At 60.4% G+C, this 23,963-nt stretch overlaps 2 protein-coding genes across 3 annotated transcripts; both read left to right on the top strand.

The window, feature by feature from the left end:
- The first annotated feature begins 4,351 nt into the window (after nt 1-4,351).
- MRGBP (MRG domain binding protein) lies at nt 4,352-9,491 on the top strand. The gene is made up of 5 exons (XM_015148633.3): nt 4,352-4,571; nt 5,016-5,137; nt 7,485-7,566; nt 7,873-7,947; nt 8,354-9,491. The coding sequence occupies exons 1-5, from the start codon at nt 4,424-4,426 to the stop codon at nt 8,539-8,541; spliced, it is 615 nt and encodes a 204-aa protein (XP_015004119.1). The 5' UTR covers nt 4,352-4,423; the 3' UTR covers nt 8,542-9,491.
- Nucleotides 9,492-12,971: 3,480 nt separating this feature from the next.
- On the top strand, nt 12,972-22,680 carry OGFR (opioid growth factor receptor). Of its 2 annotated transcripts, XM_028828686.2 has the most exons (9): nt 12,972-13,254; nt 13,411-13,505; nt 13,848-14,047; nt 16,487-16,550; nt 17,169-17,247; nt 18,489-18,567; nt 19,425-19,491; nt 20,384-20,532; nt 21,154-22,680. In XM_028828686.2, exons 1-9 carry the CDS (start codon nt 13,110-13,112, stop codon nt 22,331-22,333), a joined length of 2,058 nt encoding a protein of 685 aa, XP_028684519.2. In that variant the 5' UTR covers nt 12,972-13,109; the 3' UTR covers nt 22,334-22,680. The 2 variants fall into 2 exon arrangements, with proteins under 2 accessions (XP_028684519.2, XP_028684521.2); XM_028828688.2 differs by lacking the exons at nt 12,972-13,254; nt 13,411-13,505 and having other exon boundaries at nt 13,846-14,047; nt 16,482-16,550.
- Nucleotides 22,681-23,963: the final 1,283 nt, after the last annotated feature.

Here is a 23,963-nt window from a genome sequence, read left to right on the forward strand (position 1 = left end):
GTGCTCGGTGTCCAGCTATCTGGATGAAGCCCAGGAGGATGGCCTATGGTGGAGCAGGAGGACCTGGGGGAACAAAACCCACAGCGGCCACCCAGCTCCAAAGGCTGTGCTCTTTCTACGATGTCTGGGATCTCAGGTATGAGTGGCAGAGGGAGCAGTTCCACCAGCCATGTCAGCCTCGCTGCAGTGGAATTCCACTTCTGTCCCAGAGACTCAGCCAGAGGGGAGGAAACTGTGACCACAGGCATGTGGACACGCAAGTGTATGTTTGAGTAAAGTCTTCTAAACCTCCTTTCCATTACACCCAACTCTCATGACCAAGAACCAGGTGTCCCCATGGGGTTGGGAGATGGGCACCCTCTGGTTAGCAGTGGTCACCCCTTTCCAGAGATGACATCAGCTCACCAGGCAAGAAACTCCACTTAGTCAGAACCCAGAGCCAATCTGGGGAATGATTCACACTAGCTAGACTTATACAAGACTGATCTATAACCTGGAAGGCTTGTATGTTCGCTAACCATGGGAAAGCCTTTCCAGGGCCTGAGCATTTCCCACCTGGCATCCAAGTCTTTTGTTCCTAGGATCAAGATATTTGGGGAGCCACATCCATCTTTTGAAGGAAATTTGAGCAACAGGGATCATAGAGTGCGGATCATTCATTCCATCCCCATGAGTGAGGGAATGGGTCAGTAGGTTGCCATCCACAAATGGCCACTGTCCACCTGCTATGTGTTGGCCTTGCCTGGGAGGTGGGGGACAGTAGTACCACACCAGACCCAGCCCTGGCCCCCTGGAGCCAGCTGATAGCCTGGCAGTGGAGGCACACGTTGAACAAATCATCATCCATGATTCAGAATGACAGGTGTGCAAAGTGTGTCCCACAAAGAACTTGCCGAGTGAGAAACACAGGTGTGTGGCCATAGAGACCAAATGGGGCCCTCACAGCTGGGTGTGCGCAGGAGAGAGACAGGCAAAGGGGTGGGGGCAGGCATTTGCACCCTAGGGGGCTACAAGGTGATTTGCAAGGGGAGCCCAGGTGAGGGTCCACAGGGACTAGAGCAGGCCAGGAAGGGAGGTGGTCAGGGGTTGGCTGGAGCCAGGCTTCTGAGGGTTGATTCCTGGCTCTGCTGTCAACCCAGGCAGTTCCCCACTCTACTCATCTCTGACTCCTCCCCTCAAAGCAGGCGTGACAGTGGCACCTGCCTCAGAAAGGAGGGGGCGTGTGGGGAAAGCGGGTATTTCATGACGAATGCCCAGCATAGAGCCCTGGAGACAGTACCCCTGCCCAGGTTCCCACTAGAGTAGGCAGACAGCCCCAGCTGGGATGAGCCAAGCGTGTCTCCATGTGGACCCAGCCCAATCTGGGGCTCAGCACCCTCGGGTCTCCTGGTCCGGGCTCCTGTCTAGCCCTTTTATGCCATCTTTTCTCAATAGGCACAGGTACAGGGGATCCCTGAGGGAGAAGGTGCTCCAGACTGAAGGAGGAGAGTACCTGGCTGGGACGGGATGGGGAGGCGCAAGGACCCCAGGGTATCCAGGGAACAGTAAGGAGATGAGTAATGGTGAGGGTCCCGTCTCCTGAGCGTTTCTGTGCTAAGTGGCTGTGGGCTGGGTTTCATTCCTCTTTAGAGCAAGGCTGAGGCCAGGCCCACCTAGGGGCCAGGGTAGAGGACGTACCACGTGACAGCAGTGGCCTAGACCCCTCACGAAGTCTTACTGGGCCATATCTCCACCAGGTCATGGCAGGGACCTGTATCACCAGCGGCACCCTGCACAGATGGGGACGCTGGGGCCCAGGTCCCAGACAGCCAAGCCAGCTCTTCGACCACTCAGCGGTCCCAGCAGGTGAGGCTGTCCACAGTCTGCATGGGCTAAGAGGCTGAGCTCACCAGTGCCAGCTCTGGTTGGTCACCAGGATGCCAGAGCGCGCTGGCACAGGCCCAGGGCACCCTGCAGAGCAACCAAACCTCACGGAGATCCTCAGGGAAGGGGTTGTTGTTGGCCCATGGTACGGAGGAGGACACTAAACCCTCAAGAGGCTCAGGGCCTCGCCCGGTCACACAGCTGGAAGGCGCCAGCACCAGGAAAGGGACCCGGAAGCCAGACCCGGAGCCTACACCCTCAGAGGCGAAAATATCTGAGCAGCCGGTCCCTGGCCATGGCCCGTGGTGGGCGTGGCCGAGAGGGAATGGGGCGGAGAGAAGCCCGTGAGGGCAGGGCGGAGGCGGGGCGGGCGGAGCCGGCGGCCGCGGCAGCCTTGATTGGATGCCGCCTTAAGCTCGAATGGGTTTTGACTGGCGGCCCCGCCCCTGATCCGCCCCCGAGCCGCCCTCCCCAGCGCTTCCCCGCCCGGCCCCTGCCTAGGCCCCGCCCTGGTCACGCCCCCTCTGCACCTCCCGGCCCCGGCCCCGCCCCGCGGTGGGGCTTCCGCAGAGATCCGCGGTTAACGCTTCCCCAGAGCTCGGGCTGGGCGGCCGGGAGTCGGAGGCAGGCGGTCAAGGCCGGCAGGGCCGGACCCCCTCCTTGCCCCTGCTCCCAGGAGGCGCTGGACTCCGGAGGCTGGCGTGAGGCCCTCGATCCCGCGCCCAGACCCGGGCAGTGAGCTCTATGCCTGCAGTAATTGTGGGATTGCTGGTTTTGTTTTTTCCTTAGCACCTTTATTGAGATCATAGAGTTCACCCGCTTAAAGCGCACGATTCGGTGGGGTTCTGTTGCGAGCAACCGTGGCCATTATCTAATTCCAGAGCATTTCACCTCCTTAAAAAGAAGCTGGGCCGTAGCCCGGCGCGGTGGCTCAAGCCTGTAATCCCAGCACTTTGGGAGGCCGAGGAGGGGGGGAATCACCTGAGGTCAAGAGTTCGAGACCAGCCTGGCCAACATGGTGAAACCGCATCTCTACTAAAAATACAAAAATTAGCCGGCCGTAGTGAGGGCCTGTGGTCCCAGCTTCTCGGGAGTCTGTCGGGAGAATTGCTTGAACCCGAGAGGCAGAGGTTGCAGTGAGCCAAGATCGCGCCATTGCACCCCAGCCTGGGCAACAGAGCGAGACTCTGCCTCAGAAACAAAAAAGAAGCCGATCCCCATCCGCAGTGACTCGCGTTTCCCTCCCCCTCCCCCGTCCCCGGCAACTGTGCGTCTACTTTCTATTTCTATGGAGTTGCCAGTTCTGGCTCTTCCTGTGAATGGATTCCCATGCTGCGTATTTTGGTGTCTGAATTCTCTGACTTTCGTCTCAGCCCGCACCCACGCTGCCGCAGTCCGCGCTCGCGGCTTTTAGGCTGAACGCGGCTGCGCCGTGCGGGTGCCCGCGCTCCGTGCGCCCCTAGCCGGTTCAGCCCCGGTTGGGGGCGGCGCTAGCCTTGCGGCTGCGGATCCCAGCCTGAACCTGTGTCTTGTTCCACCGTTGCGGGCGCCCGCCACGGAGCTGCTGCCTCCTAGGGAGACGGTTCCATCGTTGAAGGAACGGCCGTTCTGTCTTTCGCAGCAGCGACTCCATCTGGCCCCACAGCACGACCGCACGAGGGTCCCGAGTCCGGATCCTCGCAGTACTCGCCACCCCGGCCGCGTAGTTGCGGCGGTCTCGGCGGGGAAGGGGGTCCCCACGCGGGCTGGTTCGCGTTTCGCGTGACCGATGGTGTTCATTGGCCATCTATACATCTTTTTTTTTCTTTTTCCCGAGTCGGAGTTTCTCTCTTGTTGCCCAAGCTGGATTGCAATGGCGCGATCTCCGCTCACTGCAACCTCCGCCTCTCGGGTTCAAGCGATTCTCCTGCCTCAGCCTCTCGAAGTAACGGGGATTACAGGCGCCCGCCACCACGGCCGGCTAATTTTTTTGTATTTTTAGTAGAGACGGGATTATGCCATGTTGGCCAGGCTGGTCTCGAATTCCTGACCTCAGATGATCCTCCCGCCTCGGCCTCCCAAAGTGCTGGGATTACAGGCGTGAGCCACCGCGCCCGGCCCATCTGTACATCTTCTTTGGAAAAATGTGTATCCAAATCCTTTGCCGTTTTATAGTTAGACTGTCTTTTTATTATAGAGTTATATTTATACCTTCTGCAAGGAAGTTCCTTATCAGATACAGGATTTGCAAATACTTTCTCCCAATCTGTGGGTCGTCTTTTCACTTTGCTGATGGTTTTCTTTGAAGCAAAAAAGTTTTCTGTTGTTGTTTGGGTGAAGTGTTAGAACACTTACTGTGCTTTAAAGAGGAACACGTTTTAAGCACCCCCGCACGGGGCGGAGCAGGGCGGAGTCCCCGGCGGGAAGGAACCCGAGGCCTCGGCTGCGCCTGCGCCGACGCCGGCGCGTGAGCCCGAGCTCGTGCCTGGCGGAGCGCGCGCCCGCCCCCGAGTGCGCCTGCGCGGAGCTCGTGGCCGCGCCTGCTCCCGCCGGGGGCTCCTTGCTCGGCCGGGCCGCGGCCATGGGAGAGGCCGAGGTGGGCGGCGGGGGCGCCGCAGGCGACAAGGGCCCAGGGGAGGCGGCCACCAGCCCGGCGGAGGAGACAGTGGTGTGGAGCCCCGAGGTGGAGGTGTGCCTCTTCCACGCCATGCTGGGCCACAAGCCCGTCGGTGAGCGCCCAGGCCGCGGACGCGCGTGGGGGCGGGGCGGGCAACCGGCGGGGCGGGGCGGGGCCTGCGCTCGCGACACCCGCGCCCCCACGCGCCCCGCCGAGCCCGGGCCGTGACACCCCCGCCACACCCGTCCCGGGACCCCCGCCCCCTCCCACGCGCCCTTCGGACCCCGCCCCGGACCCCGCCCCCGGCCCCTACCCCCGTGACACCGCGAGGCCCCAGCCCGCAGCGCCCCACCCCCACCTCTGCCCCGGGACGCCCCACCCCCTCCCACACACACCACCCAGCCCTGCCCCCCGACAGCCCCTCCGCACCCTGGCCCACCCCATCCCACCGCGGCCACCCTTGCCCCTCCAGTCCCCAGGGCACCCTGTCCCCTCCATCCCCTTTCTCCTTCTCCTCCCCTCTGACCGGTTGTCCCGCCGCCCCTCCTCCCCCCAGGTGTGAACCGACACTTCCACATGATTTGTATCCGGGACAAGTTCAGCCAGAACATCGGGCGGCAGGTCCCATCCAAGGTCATCTGGGACCACCTGAGCACCATGTACGACATGCAGGCACTGGTGAGCCCAACCACCCTCCCTGTGCTGCCCGATGGGGGCACGAACCCACACACCGCTGAGGGTCAGCCTGAGCTGGGCAGAGCAGAGGCCCCTCCATGCCTGCTGGGGTCTGCTGGGCAGAGCCCCCTGCAGTGAGACCCATCCTTAAGGAGGGCATCCCAGGGCTCCAGAGCCTGTCATGGAAAGCACAAACACAATGCTAGCAGCTGGCCAGCTTTTCAGGGGGCCTGCTTTAGACTGGGTGCTGGGCCAGAGCCTCCAGCTGAGACCCTGGGGAGGGAGGGAAGGATGCAGAGTCCCCAGGCCCTTAGGCCCTTGTCAGCCTCCCGGGATGCCCCAGAAGTGCTTTAGGCAGAGGGTGACCCTATCTGAGTCACACCAAGGTGAATTTGGTGGCTTCTGTGGGAGTCAGGCAAATAGAGTCCCAGTCCTCACAGAGCTTGGAGCTGGCAGTGTGTGACGGGCGAGCGCGTTAGCTAGGTAAGCAGGCTGGCCACAAGAGACAGGTGGGTGTTGCAGGCTCTGTGGCAGCAGGAGGTGGTGGGTCCAGGAGTTGAAAGAAGGTGGTGTGCTTGGAGAATGGGGTGGGGGTCAGGGGTCAGGTGACCAGGAGGAGTGGGGACCTGTGCTGGTGGAAGGAGAGTCTGTGCCAGCCACGCTGGACTCAGGGCCACACCAGCCCTTCCAGGAAGACATAGGGGCACCACTGAGGCAAGGAATGCTTGCCGTTGACATTGGTGGAGTGATGTGGGTCTCCTTGTCATAGCTGTAGAAAGGGGACAGAGATGCCAGCCGTGCAGGGGCCTGGCTGTCTGAGGAGAGGAAGGATGCTCAGCCCTAGAAATGCCCTGGAAGCTTAAGCCCCTGTTGCTGCCGCCTCGTGTGTTGAGGACGTTCTGAGCCAGTGCGGCATTTGCACTGGGTGACCAGTACCTAGTGGCCCAGACACAGCTGGCTACTAAGCTCACAAGGTCCTCCCTGGACCCGCTCCTCCCTAGAGCGTATCCATCAGCCATTGAACTCTGGTCACCACCCCTCAGGGTCAGAGGCCCCCTGTCACCAAACTCCCAGCAGCTTCTTGGTTGTGGGAGAGGGCGCTAGGTCCCCAGACACCTCCCACACCGGGATTTGGAGAGATCGGTGTAAATCTATGCCTGTCTCTGGGGAAGACAAACAGCTCCAAGGCCCATAATGTCCCCTGGGGCATGGGTGCTGGCTCAGATGAGCACAGCAGCCCACATGACACTCAGGAAGCCATGTGGGACCGCCAGGCCTTTCAGCCCTAGGACTGTGGCCCTGTTCCTTATTCCTGCAGTGGCCTATGACATCAGTAAGGACTGGGCAAGACCACAGGCTGGCACTTTCTCTGGACCATGACACTTCTGTGTGACTGAGATCTGAGTCTTTCAGACCTTATGAAATACAGAGCCCCTGGAGTACCCCCGAGAGGCTGACCAGCTGGCCCAGGAGATTTTGAGGAGCACAAATGTGGCCTGACTGCCTGTTCCATACAGCACCCAAACTGCCGAGTAGAAGCCCCTGTCTCCTGAATCGCCTCCCAGTCCAGGGCCCTTCCCGCCAGCTCCACTTTTCCCTGGCTCCCGGTCTCTCCCTCTGGTCTGTGTGACCTCAGGAGGGCAGTGCCTGGCAAGCACTCGGGTGGCCCTGCTCCATCTGCTCTTCTTCCTTGCCTGGTTCTGTGCCTGTGGCGCTCCCAACTGACACCCTCAGTGTCCATGGGTTCCTGCCATGTGGATGAGAACTCGAGGTGCCTGCGGCCTTTCCCCAGGGCTGTCACCGTGCCCTCTGCACACCGCCTTAGGGAACGCAGTCTCTTGGTGAGACCATAGGTCGTGGTGGGCAGGCAGGACCCACAGGTGTGCAGTCTCTTGGTGAGACCGTAGGTCGTGGTGGGCAGGCAGGACCCACAGGTGTGCAGTCTCTTGGTGAGACCGTAGGTCGTGGTGGGCAGGCAGGACCCACAGGTGTGCAGTCTCTTGGTGAGACCGTAGGCCGTGGTGGGCAGGCAGGGCCCACAGGTGTATGTCACCAGGGCTACCCGGTCCTCAGGGCCCACCTTAGTGATGCCGGCCCCGGTGGGTCTTCCTGACCCCTGCACGTGCCTCCACTGGTTCTGCCCTCCCTGGGTCTGTCTGAAAAGCCCAGCTGTAGCAGGCACTGTTCACAAAAAGAAGAAATGCCCTTTGCCCATGCCCCGCCCACCGCAGCCTCCAACACAGTGACGTGTGCTCGCTGGCTGCTCGCCAAGTGGCTCTTACATGGCTGTAGTGGCTTCTTGAAACCGCATCTTCACCCTTGTTTCTTAAAACTCTCTATTTGACATCAGCATGAGTCTGAGATTCTTCCATTCCCGAATCCAGAGAGGAACTTCGTCCTTCCAGAAGAGATCATTCAGGAGGTCCGAGAAGGTGAGACTCGGGAGAGGTTGGGCTTGGGAATCAGAAAAGGCCAGACCCTGGCCAAGGGCGGGGAGGTGAGCGTGAGGACCCCGGGCCTCCAGGGAGGTGTGAGGGTCCAGCGCAGACCCCGCCCCACCTGTGCTTGGGTGGTCTTGGAACCTCCGGGATTGGAGAGGACTTTGTTTGAGAGCAGTGGCTGGACGGAAGCTGAGGCCCGTGTGGGCAGCAAGCGTCGGAGCAGTCCCTGGCCTGACCATCCCCCAGCGTCGGCCACCACCGTGGGTTTTCGGTGAGCGTCAGCTGTCTCCTCCACAGGAAAAGTGATGATAGAAGAGGAGATGAAAGAGGAGATGAAGGAAGACGTGGACCCCCACAATGGGGCTGACGATGGTGAGTGTGGAGCTCACCCTGCCCTAATGCCCTTTGGGGCTCAGCACCCTGAAGCCACCCTCAGGCAGGGCACAGTCAGGTGGGCGTAGAGCCTGCGGTGCAGAGGCCCCGGGCAGGACATCTAGGCACAGGATGGATCCTGCAGTGCCCCCTCCCCAGGAGCTGAGTTCCGGCTCCGTGTTGTAGGCTGGGGTCTGAGCGGTGGTCCCTGCAGTGCCCACAGCAGGGAGGTCCTCAGGAGGACCAGGCCCCTCTGCAGGCCCACATGCAAAGGGCTCCCAGCTCAGGAGGAATCTTTGGGTTCAGAGGGTCACGTGTCAATATGCAGATTTTTTTAACTGAACAGGAAGACAAAAATAAGATTCTGGATATTCTGTTTTCAGCCAAGTGATTTTTCGTTTCTCAGTTTTTTCATCTTCAGGGAGTTTGGGGAAAGCAACAGAAAAATCCAGCAAAGACAAAGAGAAGAACTCCTCAGACTTGGGGTGCAAAGAAGGCGCAGACAAGCGGAAGCGCAGCCGGGTCACCGACAAAGTCCTGACCGCGAACAGCAACCCCTCCAGTCCCAGCGCTGCCAAGCGGCGCCGCACATAGACCCCTCAGTCCTGGCGGCAGCAGAGAAGCGGGTGAAGAGCTGTGGTCACTGACGGGGTCGGCTGGGTCTGAGTGCCACCCCCCAGGCCACAGTGGTATCACCCCAGTGCCGGGAGCCCACACTGCCCACCCTCAGGCTCTCAGGTGAACGTGGCCGTCAGCGGGGAAACGTGTGTCAGCTGGACCATGTGGGACCCTGATGGACCTGAAAGACCAGGATCAATCCAGCTCAGATGTTGAGGGCTCTGAAGCCTCGTTCTGTCTTCTCTGGAGCAGCTGTGGCTTCCCCAGGGCTGCTTGGTGACATGGATTAGCTCTACATGGGCTGCAGCGTTTGGGATCCAGGCTACCTATAGGGGCATCAGGCCAGGGGAAAACCTCGGATTAGCAAGCAATAAAAACATGACCTCACTCTTCCTCAAAGGAGCCACTGGTCTTCCCTGCGTGACTCAGTTCTTTCCATCTGTTTGTCCCGCTGCAAGCCTGTTTCTGCACTGACTGTGACATCAGAACATGGCCTTCCTGTCACCCCTCCGTGCCACGCACTGACAGCCCCCCCTCCACCTGGGAAACTAAGAACTGGATATTTTGCCTCATTCACTTGTACTGTAACAATGTATATAATTTGGTTGGTATTTCACTATTTAATTTTTAAGAAGCCTATTTTACTAGTGTTTTATATGAACAAAGTACTGCAGAAGTTAAACCTGTGTTGTATTTTTTCTGAGATGTTTTGCTTTAAGAGATACTTTTTGCTCAGTTTTTATATGCCAGATACAGAGAATTTGTAGCGGTTATTTTTGTATGATCTAGTAACTTGCAAACAGACCAAATGGGTGAGAGGCGGGACCGTGCAGTTGTCGGGCTGATGAGGAGGAGGTGGCCGCCCCAGTGCTGATGGAGATACCACTTTTGTGTGACTGCGAACATTAAAGCACAAAAAAATCCAACCTGGAGTTGTGTGATTTTCATACCAAAGTGAGTTAACTTTTCCTCCAAAAGGAAGTTTTTATTTTTCCAAGATTTATAACTAAAGCATACACTTAGATGACTTGTTAACATTCACTTGATACAATGTATAAACAAAATAGTAACAGATTCTGAGTGGTTATTTTGTGGACTGTGATAAGCACTTAAAATACAAAATGTTAGGAGGGCAAAACGGTGTGGGCCCTGGTAGGTCAGGCAGGCACCAGCGAGCTCCTTCCTGCTGAAAGCTGCGGCTGCAAGATGAGACCGCTGGCTGGGCCGCAGAGGGAAGTCCAGTGTTCCATGTGTGGACAGGGGGACAAGCGCCGTCCTGGCCAGCCAGCGCACCCCAATGTCCAGCTTGACGCTGCTTCTCTGCCAGTGGAGTCTCCTCCACATGGGAACGTCCCTGGCCGTCTGTCCCTGGAATCCTCCTCACCATGACGCAGATCACAAGGCACCCACTAAAGAGGCAAAGCCAGGAATCCCGTGGTGTGATCGCCCCGTGTGGCACCTGGTGCTGGTCTGCACCAAACCCGCTGTTGCTTCTGGGGCAGAAGAGCCCAGGGAAGCTGCTGGTCTGTGGCCTGCCCAAGCTGCACTCCCAGGGTAGGGCAGCTGCCTGGGGGACCCTGTGGGTCCCTTTTCTATAGAGCCGGGACAAATCCACAGCCCTGCTGTAACAGCCTGCCACAAAGAGCAGGCACCTGGAGGGCCCCACACGCCTAGACCGAAGGACTGAACCTGCCTGGCATTCCTCCACTCACACCCCAAATACTCAGCCCTGCAGCCAGGGAAGGGTGGGGTCTCCCTTTGCTGCCCAAGTGTGCCCCCTTGCCTGTCCGATCTCTCCTGTGAGGTCAGACTCAGGGCTTTGTGCCAGGTCCTGTCCTGGAGTCTCGATCTGGGACAGCAGTGTGGCTCCTAGGTACTCCAGAAGCAGCAGGGGAAAGGGGGACAAACGCTAACACAGGGTGTCACGGGATGGCCAGAAGGAGTCGTACTCTCCACCCAGGCTCACCGTTGTAAACCTCCATCTGAAACTGCATCTTGGGTGACCTGAGATTGTGCTGGGAAAGACTGGTTAATAAATCTGCCTTATCTCGATTACTGTAACATTTTGCTGCACTTTCAGGAGAAAGCGAGAGCCCACAGAGTAAGCCCACTGGGCAGGCAAGCAGCATGCCCCCCGCCCCGGGCCTCCCCTTCTGGACGAGAGGCTGACTGGTTGAAGTCAGGAGCCATGCAGCCCTTATGGACTCACAGGGACTTCCAGGCTTCCTTGTGGGGAGGCCCCGTTCACGCTCTGCTGGCAGGTGGGATGACCACGTCAAATTCACGAGTGTTGGGGCAAGGGTGATGTGGCCTCCAGTCCTGGTCAGCGCTGTACTTACCCCCTCCTGGCCCTAGGGGTCCTGTCTCTAACCTGGGGGCTTTATGTAATGCATACTCCACCATGTCATGTAGAAGGTGCAGACTGAACACAAATCTGAAAAGGAAAACGGAGCTGGCATGAGGCTGACCCGTGCACCGACGCTCAGGTGCCTGCTGCTGTAGAGGCGAGACATGGCACAGTGCGCGCTCAGGACAAGATCTGAATGGGTCAGAAGCCGCCGCTGATGTTGAGCCTGGAAGCCTCAGCAGCGGCTGTGCCTGGGACACCCAGGGCCTGAGAGCACCTGCTGCCTCAGAGACATTTTTCTCTATGGCTGGCAGCTGGGGTGGGGACTCAGTGAAGGCTGAGAGTGGGAGTGATCTGAACTCCCCTGCCTGCCCCACCCAGGGCGACCCAGGGGTGACTGGGAAAGGCAGTTGGGCTCTACTGCTCCCCAAATAGCAGCGAATAAATACTGAGCGGCAGGGCACTGGCAGCGAGGCTCCCTGCTTGGCTGGTTGATTGAGGACAGGGCATGCTTGGGCCAAATCACGTGGCTGCCACTGGTCTTACCTGGAGAAGATATGAAGGCTGAAATCCAAGCCCCGAGCCACACAAAATTCTGCTGGGCTCCTTAGCTGTGAGCAACGCCTGCTCCAGGCACATCACCTACTGCATGTACAGAAACCATTGCCCTTCGTGAGTGCCTGGGAGCTGTGTGTGTGTGTGTGTGTGTGTGTATGTGTGTGTGTGACAGGGAGGGAGGGAGGGAGCGGGGGGGGGGGAGAGAGAGAGAGGGAGAGAGAGAGAGAGAGAGAAAGTGACAGAGAAAGAGAGCCCCTTTCCCCAGCCTCAACAGCAAACCCTTCTGGAATGCCGAGCCATACAGGACGTCACTGAACTGCAGATGACACTCTGAAGAAGCAATGCTGTTGCACAGTCCCCTGCAGCAGCTCCTGCACTTCTTGGATCAGCATGCCCCCGAAATGAGCTCTGCACGCACACACACACACACACACACACACACACATACACGACACAAAAGCAACTAAAGAAGAAATTTGGTGTGATATTTGTAAAGAAGCAATTCAGTGTGGTGATATTTGTAAAACACAAGTTGGGCAATGTCCCTTAATACTCTTTTTAGGGAAGTGGTTCTATATCCTGCCAACAGTAGGCAGCAGCAGGAATGCTGCCCCCTTGGAACAATGTTGTCAGCACCCAGTATGCTTGTCTTTCTGTTTTCTGGGGGCAGTGGAGGGAGCAGCCTGCCCACCCAAGTCTCAGATCATCCAAACCCTATACAACCACCCAGCACCCATCAACGTCCCCATCAGAGCCTCCCCACCCCCACCCCACCATCTATTCTGATGCTGTAAGCAGATCCCAGCTGTAAAGCATCTAACAAGAAGGTCAGGCAGCTCACTCAGTCTCCCTGGGAAACCTGCCCTGGCTATTGCAGTAAGTTGATTTGCAGAAATGTCCAGAGCCCCAAAACTTCGGGGAATCACTACTGTCGTTTTAAGAAAGGGAGATGTATGTCCACAGGTTCCAACCACTAACACCAGTTAGCACCTGCTAACAACGGTCAACAGGTCAGCAAAGATTAGGGCCCAGCGCCCAGAGAGTCCTTAACCTGTACTTGTGACCAGGATTGGAACACTTCCGTTCACGGCTATCCCTGGCACATAGTACAAGGAATGTCACCAGTTCCCAGGTCCAGGCAGCCTGAGGCCTGCCAGTGGGCCTGCAGGGCTAGGAGATGGCAGTGTCCCCTGGGGGCTGGGCTGGGGCCCGCTCCACCTGTCCACCACCATCATTCCAGGGACAACTCTGCCGGAAGCTATCCTCATGGCCAAGTCCAAAATCCAGATTTAGTTTTACCTAAATTTTTTGAAATGAAGTGGTATAGTAGTTACAGAAGAAGTTTATCTGGGTGGTCACTCCTGATTTGTATTCCAAGAGGTCACCAACTTTGCCATGTATCACCAGCAGATGTCAAAGGTGGATGAGCAAGGGACCCGCGGTGCTGGGAAACGGCAGCTGAAAGTGACTGTGCGCTGCCCCAGATCTGCTAGTACTTAGAGAGACGGCCCTGAGGAGGCACTGAACTGGCATCAGCTGTGTTGAACCGTCCCCAGGGTGACCCTCCTGGTGGCCCAGGCTTCGTGTGCTCCTCTCCCCTAAGTGCCTTCTTACAACTGAGAGAAGATGGCGAGAGAAGATGACAGCTTGCCCATGTCATCTTGGTTATATAAGACTCGGCACCCTAGAGAGAAAGACTCCCTTGGTGGCTTCGAAAAGAAAACAGACATGCTTCGCACTGCCTGTGGAGGGACAGGGGTCCGCCAGCAGCTTCCAGGAGCTGAGTAAGGCCCCCGGCCCGCAGCAAAAGGACAGGGACCCCCACAAACCCAGCTTAGGGAGAGAGGCCCCTGTGGACCTGTGGCCCCTCCAGGGGTTATCCTCCAGGGGCCATTCTTCTGATGGGGACATCCTCTGGGGGGATTTCTCTTGGGGGACAGAAATATTCTTGGAAGGGGGGAGTATCTGCGGGGCAGGCGTCCTCCGGGGAGAGAATCCTGCTGGGAGAACATCATCCGGAAGACATCCTTCCGAGGTACCCGGCTCATCTTCCGGGAGACGGTCCTCTGGGGGGCGGGCAGCCTTTGGGGACATTTTCGGGAGGGAGGATCTCCTAGGGCGGGCATCCTTGCGAGACGGGGTGGGGCGAATCCTCCCGGGTGGGCATCGTGGGGTGGGGGTGGGCGTTCTACGAGGGGCATCCTCCCGGGCGGACGTTGGGGGATTCTCGGGGGAGGGAGGGGCGCCGGGGCGGGCGTCCCCGGGAGGGAGGGGCGTTGCGCGCGGACGCGGGCGGGGCCTGGGCCGCTCCCTCCCCTCCCCCGCCCCGCCCCGCCCCCCGCGCTTCCTCCGCTTTAGGTTTCGCTTCCGCCTCTAGCGCGAGCCCCGCCGCCGCCGAGCATGGACGACCCCGACTGCGACTCCACCTGGGAGGAGGACGAGGAGGATGCGGAGGACGCGGAGGACGAGGACTGCGAGGACGGCGAGGCCGCCGGCGCGAGGGACGCGGACGCGGGGGACGAGGACGAGGACGAGGAACCGGAGGAGCCGCGGGCGGCGCGGCCCAGCGCGCTCCAGGTGCGGCCCGCGGCGCTGACAAGGCCTGGGGTCCCCGGCGCCCCCCGCCTGGCTGCGTGGACCGGAGACCCCCCTCTCCCGGGCGGAGACACCTGGTGTCTCCTGGAGCTTCCGCAGCCCCGGGGACCCCACCCCAGACCGGCCGACCCCGGCCCCAGGGCCCGGCGGAGAAGTGCGGGGGCCGCGCGTGGGTGATAGAGCCTCCCGGGCCCCATCGTGCGTGGGAGCCCTTTCCCCCAGGGGTGCCTCGGGCGCGTCCCGTCTCCGGCCGCCGTGGCCGCCCCCGATGGGACCCCTCCTGCCTCAGGCCCGCGCCTTGGCCTCCTGGCGGCCCCTGCGCAGGCCCCGTGGCCTGGGGCTGGGTCTGGAGCCCGGGCCGGGGCCGGGTCTGGCCTGGGAGGCTTCGCTTCTGCACCTGCGGGAGCCCGGGGCTGGCTGGTGGGGCCTTTGCCTGTTACTTTTGTTACCGCCGGGCGCCTGTCAACGCCAGGGTTACTTTTGTTGCTAGCGGCTCCCTGAGCCGCGCTGGGAACGCCGCATTGTCACAGTCCGGTCCCGGTCGGGGAGCTGGGATTTATTTGGGAGCGTCCTTCCAGCTGAGCTGCCCGGGTTGTGGGGCCCGGGAAGTATCTGGAACTCCGAGCCATAGGCTCCGCATGGTTTCTCCCCTTGGCACCCAGCACTGTTTGCGTTTGCGCCTGGCCATGGTGGAGTGGGCAGTGAGAGAGCACGGAGGGGCTGGGCCCTGTCGCCGGGAGGGCAGCTGCCAGGCAGGCTGGGCAGGGGGGCGGGGTCTGGCACTGTCCCCCAGGACGGCGTGACCCCTGGGTGAGCTCTGACGGGCTCCCCTCACTGGAGTTCCTCAGGCCACTCTCCTGAAGCGGTGCTCAGAGGCCCTGACCATCCTGCCAGGCGCCTGTGACCTTTGACCTCTTCCCTTCTGCCTCCTGTTGTGGCTTCTGTCCCCAAGCCCCTCCCCTTCTCCTTCGGACCCCTCAGGCCTCCTGAGCTGCCTGTGCTGGACCCTGGCGGGGCTGTTTCACTTTCTCCTGGGCGGTGTCATGTGTGCACCTGTGGGCTGACTGTGGCCACGTGCAGGCAGGACCCAGCCTCCAGAACTGACCCAGGGAGGCTCCCGCTGGCCCCAGGAAGAAGTAGAAACTGATGGCTGGGCCGGTCGAGAGAACCACAGGAGCAGGCCCTGTTGAGAAGTCAGGCTGAGAGGCTGGTGGTGGTGGCTCAGGCCTGTAATCCCAGCACTTTCGGAGGCCTAGGTGATCAGATCACCAGAAGTTAGGAGTCCAAGATTAGCCTGGCCAACATGGTGAAACTCTGTCTCTACTAAAAACACAAAATTAACCAGGCGTGGTGATGGGCACCTGTAATCCCGGCTACTCGAGAGGTTTAAGCAGGAGAATCACCGAAACCTGACAGGTGGAGGTTGCAGTGAGTGGAGATTGCATGAAGCTCCCATCTCCGGGGGAAAGAAAAAGAAGGAAATCAGGCAAAGAGGCAATGCCAGGCCCCAGCCAGAGCTCAGCGGGGAGCCAGGGGATACAGTGGCTGACTGGGCCTCCCAGACCCCCTTCTAGCACTCCCCGGGGATCCTGGGTCCCAGTTGTTGCCCTGGACAAGCACACCCATTCCTGCCCTACCCACCAAGTAGGGCTCAGCCCCAGCCCCCCTACCCTCATCACAAGGTCAGGGCTGTGTCCCAGCATCCTCATCACTAGGTACTTCCAGCCCTTTGCTTAGCCTCATGATGCTTGGCCTGCAGAGATGGGGGCTGAAGGGCTTGGGGCATCAAGAGGACCTGACGTCTTGCTGAGAAGCCATCTCCAGACAGGGCTGGAGGCTGGAGACTCAGGGCCTGACCTCACCATGGCCAGTGAGGTGTGGGGTTGGGCAGGGAAGGGGCATTCATTCATTAGACCCTGCCAGAAGCACCTGGTCCCCTCCTGGGGCTATAGGTGGTGAGGCCACTGCCCCCAAGAACCCAGCCTGGTGACTTCAGAGCACAAAGCAGGGGGAGTCTCCAGGGGCACAGAACAGAGGCTAAACCCAGAGTGGGGGGTGGCCAGCAGGCCTAGGAGGAGGAGAGGGTCAGGGCCACACCCCTGGGGAGGTGCACGTCAGCCAGGGGCCATCCTAAGGTGGAAACCAGGAGTCCCAAGGGGGCCTATAGAAGGAGCAGACCCCTACTTGGCTACTGTAGCCCTCTCTGGTTCTGTGCAGGGTGTTCGGGTACTTTACTGAGCCCCAAATCTGCCCCACTGGGAATCCCCGAAAAAGAACCAGGGCGGGAGAATGAAAGGGAGGAGCCGTGAAACCCCCATCCTTTAAAGACAGGCCCAGGCCCTGCAGCCCTCACCACGGTGGGGGCTCACTTGGGGGTCTCCCGTGGGAGTCCTAATCCCATCTCTTCTCTTCCCAGTCCAGGATGACGGGGTCCCGAAACTGGCGAGCCACGAGGGACATGTGTAGGTACCGGCACAACTACCCGGTACGTGCCTGCCCCTGCCCCAGGACACAGAGCCCTCCCCCCAGCTGCTCTTCTCAGAATGTCCCGGCTTCTTCTGGAAGGCCGGCCTGGCTTGCTGTGCCAGGGCCACAGTTCTGGGCAGGACCCTGCCTGGGGCACAGCCTGGTGTAGATTCAGAGCCCTGCCCATCCCCTCTCGTGGGAGACCACGGGCGTCCCCCTACCTTTCTGAGCACACTGTAGGCTTGCAAATGTGGCCATAGTGCCAGCCATGATGTCACCCACACGGCACCCCACCCCATGCCAGTCCTGTCTCCTGCGGGTGGTTGTTCTCAGCAATTACCTCCACACCCCTGAATCACAGAAACTCCTGTGCTGCCTTCAGGGTGCTGAGGAGGGGACCTGCCAGACCTGCCAGGCCTGGCCTGGCTGGCGAGATGGGGAAGGGGGGGTCCCTGCCGCTTGGAGACAGCTGCTGTCCTCTGAATGGCCCCCACCTGCACAGTGAGGAGCCATGCGGACTCCTGGGGTCTTGGGCCAGCCTGGAGGTTTGCAGGTGCTCCTCCCCGAAAGGCACGGAGGGCCCCAGGGCAGCTTGTGTCTGATGGGTCCCTGCTGTCCCCTTTCTCTGGCTCTTCAGGATCTGGTGGAACGAGACTGCAATGGGGACACGCCAAACCTGAGTTTCTACAGAAATGAGATCCGCTTCCTGCCCAACGGTAGGTGCCCCACAACCGCTGGCAGCCGGCACTTCCGTCCTTGCCTGGCGGGGGTGGTCCACTGGGGCCTGGTTTGGGATGTCCCCCCGGGATTACCGGGACCACGGCTTTCAAATAGCGCCACAGTGCCCCCTGGAGGCGGCCAGAGGGACTCCAGGTCCCCCAGCCTGGGATCTCTGCAGAGAGGTGTTTGGGTCAGGGTGGGCTAAGTCTGCAAAGAGCCAGAGACTGAATATCGGCAGCTTTTCAGGCCACACGGTCTCTATCAAAACCACTGAGCTCCTCCACGACCTCATGAAAGCCACACATAAACCAAGGAGCTAAGGATGGTTTTTATATTTTTAAATAGTTGGAAAAAAATTATAGAAGCCGGGCCTTGTGGCTCATGCTTGTAGTCCCAGCACTTGGGGAGGCCGAGGCGGGTGGATCACACAGTCAGGAGTTCGAGACCAGCCTGGCCAATATGGCGAAACCCCGTCTCTACTAAAAATACAAAAAAAATTAGCCGGGTGTGGTAGTGCGCGCCTGTAGTCCCAGCTACTCAGGAGGCTGAAGCAGGAGAATCGCTTGAACCTGGGAGGTGGAGGTTGCAGTGAGCCGAGATCACGCCACTGTGCTCCAGCCTGGGCAACAGAGCGAGACTCCCTCTCAAAAAAAATAGAACAGTATTCTATGACTTTAATATTATAGGAAATTAAAATGTCAGTGTCAATAAAGTTTCATGGGCACATTCCACACCTGTTTATGCATTTGTCATGGCTGCAACATGAAACAAAGAGACTGGGTGGCTGCACAAAATACTGTCAGGCCCCCATCTCGGGAGACTGTGCCTGCCACATCACGGGGCTGTTTTCAGCTGGGGGCTTTGTTTGAGGACAGATTTCTGTGGCTGACAGGCCACCTTTTGCGGGAGGCACTGAGGCCCCCTCCTATACAGATAGTTCCTGGTCAAGGACCACTGGTTCCCCCAGAGGGACCTTCCGGGCTCTCACTTGGGTTTGCCGGCAGCCAGCAGCAAGGGTCCAGTTCACAGATGGCAGCAGGGCAAGGGCTGTGCGTCGGAGGAGGGATGGGCAGCCCCGCTGAGCCTGGCACCCTGAAGAGCCTCAGGAGACAGGGACAAGGAGTAGCTTAGGGAAGCTGCTGGCAGCACTGCCTCCCTTTGTCCCCCCCACACACCTGTCCTCCTGAGCGCGGGCAGGGTAGCTGCCACAGCTGACTTGTCCCCATGGGGCTCCCAGGCTGTTTCATTGAGGACATTCTTCAGAACTGGAGGGACAACTATGACCTCCTTGAGGACAATCACTCCTACATCCAGTGGTGAGTTGGGGAGAATGGGAGGATGGGCGGTGGGGGAGGCTTCGGGGGAGGGGTCCTCCCAGGCAGGAGCCTTCCCCATGCTGCTTCCTGGTGTGACTGAGCACTCCCTGTCCTTCCTGGAAGCTGGTGTCCATATGACACGAATGGACATTACTGGACATGCAAGAGCCACTGAGGGAAGGCTCAGGTCCGTCCCCAGTCTGTGGGCTCTTGGTGACCAGGGGGACAGGAAGGGCTGCACACAAGCTCCCTGAAACAGGAGAGGGGCGGGTCCTGCCTGCCAGAGGGGCAGCCTTGGTGCCAGCCTTGGTGCCTCTGTGAGCCTCAAGAGGTGGCCCCTGTGTCCCACTCAGCTGGGGCAGGATCCTGGCATAGTGCTGGGTGAGCCGCGTGGCAGGCGTCTCGGGGATCCACACTGTAGCCTCCCAAACACAGCAAGCCCTACTTTGGGGACAGCTCTCTGGGCGTCCACAGGGAGCCTCTGCTGGTGTGCGATGTGTCACGAGTGACAGCACGAGAGGGAAGACTTCCGTGAGGAGTAGAAAGGAAGGCCCTGGTCTGCCCGGGGTGGATGGCCGCAGGGCCCCTTGCTGTCTGAGTCACCTCCCCAGTGCTGCTGAGCATGCAGGCTGTGGCTCGTGGCCGCACACCTCCTGTCCTGGGCCCTCGCCCGCTCACCTGAGCTCTCCCACCCGAGCTCTCCCACCCTTGCTCCTCTGCCTAGCCACTCCCTCCTAGAGTTGAGCCTGGGGGAGCCCAGAGAGGATGGGAGCTGCCCCGGGCTACACAGCAAGTACGTGCCTGAGGGCTGGAAGCAGCTCTCCTAACCCCTTGCCTGGGCATCTCTTCTCCTGCAGGCTGTTTCCTCTGCGAGAACCGGGAGTGAACTGGCATGCCAAGCCCCTCACGCTCAGGGAGGTCGAGGTGAGCCAGGCCTTGGCTGTGGCTGGAGGGGGAGATGGGGAGGCCTGGGCAAGCCACGCCTCTTCAGAGACAGGGTCACATCTGACAGCAGGCATTGAGTGCCCCCTCAGGGGCCCCTTGAAAGGCAGAGGTCCAGTACGATGACCGTCCCTCCCCAGTGGTCCTCGCCCCACCAGGCATCTAGAGAAACCTAATCTCCGAGGCTGTTTGTCCCCATGCGGGAGTCTGGGGCAGAGCCCCTGAGAGACCTGGAATGGCGGGATCTGCCTTTCTCACCACTGGTTTAGGCTGGAGTGGGGTCACCCAAGTCTGGAAGCTGCCCCTGAAGGATGCAGGGACTTAGAGAGCCAAGGGGCCCCTCCTGGCGCTTTCCCATGGCCAGCGACTTCCTCTCGGGGGAGGGCAGCAGCCTCGGGCCCTGGCAAGAGCTCGGAGCAGCTCAGAGGAGAGATGAAGACATGAATGTGTCTCTTGTCACTTTACCCTAAAAGTCTAAGTTCAGGCCAGGTGCCGTGGCTCACATTTGTAATCCCCACACTGTGGGAGGCTGAGGCGGGTGGATCACCTGAGGTCAGGAGTTTGAGACCAGCCTGACCAACGTGACAAAACCCCGTCTCTACTAAAAATACAAAAAAAAAATAGCCAGGCGTAGTGGCGGGCACCTGTAATCCCAGCTACCTGGGAGGCAGAGGTTGCAGTGACTGAGATTGCACCACTGCACTCCAGCCTGGGCAACAGAGCAAGACTCTGTCAATGTATGTATGTATGTATGTATGTGTGTCTGTCTAGTCCAGGCCTCTGAGTGAGTCGGGACCCAAGGCCACCCCCACACTCCCCGAGAGAACCGGAGCTTCAGGGATGGGCCTGAGCTCTCCAAGGGGGTCTTTTCCAGGTGTTTAAAAGCTCCCAGGAGATCCAGGAGAGGCTTGTCCGGGCCTACGAACTCATGCTGGGCTTCTACGGGATCCGGCTGGAGGACCGAGGCACAGGCACAGTGGGCCGAGCACAGAACTACCAGAAGCGCTTCCAGAACCTGAACTGGTGAGGCCCAGCTACTCCTGCCCACCCCCAGCCCCAGCACAGAACAGGGTCACGTCAGGTTCCGGGCAGGTCACAGAGCACTGCTGCAGACACAGAACTCCAGGGCCGCTTGGGCAATGGACCAAGGCCCTGAGCCCCTCCTTGCTGCCTGTAGAGCCAGGCGGTCCCTCCCTAGTAGGGTTGGTGAGAAGGCAAAGAATGCTGTTCCTGCACCTGGGAGGTGGCAGTCCGCATAGAGAAGCAAGCAGGGGTGAGGGAGAATCTGCAGTGGTACAGCCAGCTCTCACAGGGTGATCAAGGCCCCTGTACCCTGGAGGGGCCCCTTGTGGTTCTTGTCCAGCCAGCTCCTCCCCACCAGGGGGACTCGGGGTACAGCCACCCTCTAGGTGATGTGTCAGTATCCCCCCCCAACCCCCATGTGTCTAGGGCCCACAGGCCATTTTCACGGGGACAGCGTGAGTCCTCCCCTGGGCCCAGGGAGGCAAATGGAAAGAAAGACTGGATCGTGGGCCAGGATGGGGAGACTCCCGTGGAGCTGGGTGGGAGTGCAGGCCAGGACAGGGTGCAGCCCAGCAGGAGGGGCCCCGGCCATTGACCTCTGCTGACCCGGATCTCCCACAGGCGCAGCCACAACAACCTCCGCATCACGCGCATCCTCAAGTCGCTGGGTGAGCTGGGCCTTGAGCACCTCCAGGCGCCGCTGGTCCGCTTCTTCCTGGAGGAGACGCTGGTGCGGCAGGAGCTGCCGGGCGTGCGGCAGAGTGCCCTGGACTACTTCATGTTCGCCGTGCGCTGCCGGAACCAGCGCCGCCAGCTGGTGCACTTCGCCTGGGAGCACTTCCGGCCCCGCTGCAAGTTTGTCTGGGGGCCCCCAGACAAGCTGCGGAGGTTCAAGCCCAGCTCTTGGCCCCGTCTGCTCGAGGGCTCCAGGAAGGCGGAGGAAGAAGGAAGCCCCGGGGACCCCGACCACAAGGCCAGCACCCAGGGTCGGACCTGTGGGCCAGAGCACAGCAAGGGTAGGGGCAGGGTGGACGAGGGGCCCCAGCCACGGAGTGTGGAGCCCCAGGATGCGGGACCCCTGGAGAGGAGCCAGGGGGATGAGGCAGGAGGCTACGGGGAAGATGGGCCAGAGCCCCTAAGCCCCAAGGAGAGCAAGAAAAGGAAGCTGGAGCTGAGCCGGCGGGAGCAGCCCCCAACAGAGCCAGGCCCTCAGAGTGCCTCGGAGGTGGAGAAGATTGCTCTGAACTTGGAGGGGTGTGCCCTCAGCCAGGGCAGCCTCAGGACGGGGACCCAGGAAGTGGGGGGCCAGGACCCCGGGGAGGCCGTGCAGCCCTGCCCCCAACCCCTGGGAGCCAGGGTGGCTGACAAGGTGAGGAAGCGGAGGAAGGTGGATGAGGGTTCTGGGGACAGTGCTGTGGTAGCCAGTGATGGCGCCCAGACCTTGGCCCTTGCCGGGTGCCCTGCCCCATCGGGGTACCCCAAGGCTGGACACAGTGAGAACGGGGTTGAGGAGGACACAGAAGGTCGAACGGGGCCCAAAGAAGGTACCCCTGGGAGCCCATCGGAGACCCCAGGCCCCAGCCCAGCAGGACCTGCAGGGGACGAGCCAGCTGAGAGCCCGTCGGAGACCCCAGGCCCCAGCCCGGCAGGACCTGCAGGGGACGAGCCAGCTGAGAGCCCGTCGGAGACCCCAGGCCCCAGCCCGGCAGGACCTGCAGGGGACGAGCCAGCCAAGGCAGGGGAGGCAGCGGAGGTGCAGGACACAGAGGCGAAGCCTTCTGCCAAATCTGGGAAGGCTTAAGGAAAGGATTCCCCAATGGCATGTTGGCTCTCCTGGCCCTGCTGCAGGGGCCGGGGCCTCCGGAGCTGCTGCGGGCTCCCCTCAGGCTCTGCTCCGTGACCCATGACCTGCAGTGCTGGCCTCCCGTGGTGGCCACTGTAGCGGCCACCGGAAAGTGCGAGGCCCTCAGGGAAGGCCAAGGCCTGCAGAAGCCTCCTGGCCTGGCTGCGTCTTCCCCACCCAGCTCTCCCCCGCACCCCTGTCTTTGTAAATTGACCTTTCTCGGGTGGAGAGGGTGGGGGGCAGGGCTGCTTTTCTTAGTCTGGTGCCAAGCAAGGCCTTTTCTGAATAAACTCGTTTGACTTTGAGTCTTTGGTATGGACTGGGGTCCTGTTGGGTGGCTGGTAGGGCTGGTGTCACAGCTGCTGTCCCTCCAGGCTCCGGTGGCCTGGCCCGGCTACTGCCTCGCATTGCTCCACCAGGTGCCCGTGGGGGCAGAGTGGTGGCACAGCCCTCCCCACACACCCACTTGGCCACAGTCCCCAGGTGTGCACAGGTGGGCAGGCTGCAGCCTCTCAGAGCCTTTGAAGGTCGGACCGAGGTCCCTCGGCAGGCTTTGCCACCTGTTGAAGATGAGTCTGGGGATTCCCCTGGGGTTGGCTGGGGGCAGTGCTTGTGCATGGTGGGGGTATAGACGAGGCCTTTCTGCCTGCTGTGATCTAGGATGCGATGCTGTGCCTCGGGCAGGCTTGGCAGTACTCTCTGTCGGGCTCCTTGGTTCCCTCAGGTCTGGTGAAGCCAGGTGTGCCCCCTGGGCAGCCCCTCCCTGCAGTCTGGTCTTGTCACCCTGGGCCAGGACCCCCACCCTTCCCGGTTCACCTACATTTCTACATCAGCGGGGTAAGGAGCTTTTGTGGGGCCTCAGAGGAGGGGCCGGACACTTGTCTTTGCTCAGTGAAGGACGAGGCAGACCCAGGGCACCCCTGGGTGGGAGGATTAAAGCTGTAGACCCTGGTACCACTTCAGGGAAAATGCCCAGGTTCCATCTGGTGGCACCGGATACACAAGCCAGCAGTCACTGGGAGGAGACACCCCAGGTTCAATAATCCCCCAGAGCTGGGTGGGGAAGCTGTGGGACCCCTGGTGCCTCAACTCACGTGTGGCTCAGTGAGGGGATTCCTGCCATGGAGGGAAACCGAGGCAGAGGGGGACATGGGGCTAGAAATGCAGTCACTGGGGCAGCACCCAGCAGATTCAGCGTCCCTGGTTCAGGCCGTTGTGGGGCTGGAGTCGGTGGAAATCAGCACCTGAAGTGAGGAGCCCCTGTTGGAGCAGCCCTGGGGGCCGGTGCCTGGTGGTGGGCGCCTGGGGACAGCAGGCAGTCCTGGCCAGCCAACCCGGGCTTCAGGGAGAGTGATGACCCACAACGGGCGGGCAGCAGCTGCGCCACTCAAAGGTGAGCCGGGGGAGGCTGAGCTCTGGCAGCGTCCACCCTCTGCCTAGGATCTGCCTGGAGCTGGGGGTGGTTTTTTGAGGGACTTGAAGGTGGTTCGGGGGACATCAAGTAGGTGTCCCAGGTGTGAGGCGGCTCCCCTGGCCTGAGGTGAAGGCCAGCTGTTTTGTCTCATTTGGATCAGATAGCAATTCTTGC

The sequence above is a fragment of the Macaca mulatta genome, chromosome 10 (genome assembly GCF_049350105.2).
Source record: "Macaca mulatta isolate MMU2019108-1 chromosome 10, T2T-MMU8v2.0, whole genome shotgun sequence".
Lineage (NCBI taxonomy): Eukaryota > Metazoa > Chordata > Mammalia > Primates > Cercopithecidae > Macaca > Macaca mulatta.

Excerpts from the sequence above, each read along its gene's own strand:
- OGFR (XM_028828686.2), top strand. The coding sequence starts at position 13,110 with ATGACAGCTTGCCCATGTCATCTTGGTTATATAAGACTCGGCACCCTA. Across the intron at positions 19,492-20,383 it reads TCACGCTCAGGGAGGTCGAG|GTGTTTAAAAGCTCCCAGGA; the intron begins GTGAGCCAGGCC and ends GGTCTTTTCCAG. Across the intron at positions 20,533-21,153 it reads CGCTTCCAGAACCTGAACTG|GCGCAGCCACAACAACCTCC; the intron begins GTGAGGCCCAGC and ends GATCTCCCACAG.
- MRGBP (XM_015148633.3), top strand. The coding sequence starts at position 4,424 with ATGGGAGAGGCCGAGGTGGGCGGCGGGGGCGCCGCAGGCGACAAGGGC. Across the intron at positions 5,138-7,484 it reads TGTACGACATGCAGGCACTG|CATGAGTCTGAGATTCTTCC; the intron begins GTGAGCCCAACC and ends ATTTGACATCAG. Across the intron at positions 7,948-8,353 it reads CCACAATGGGGCTGACGATG|TTTTTTCATCTTCAGGGAGT; the intron begins GTGAGTGTGGAG and ends TTCGTTTCTCAG.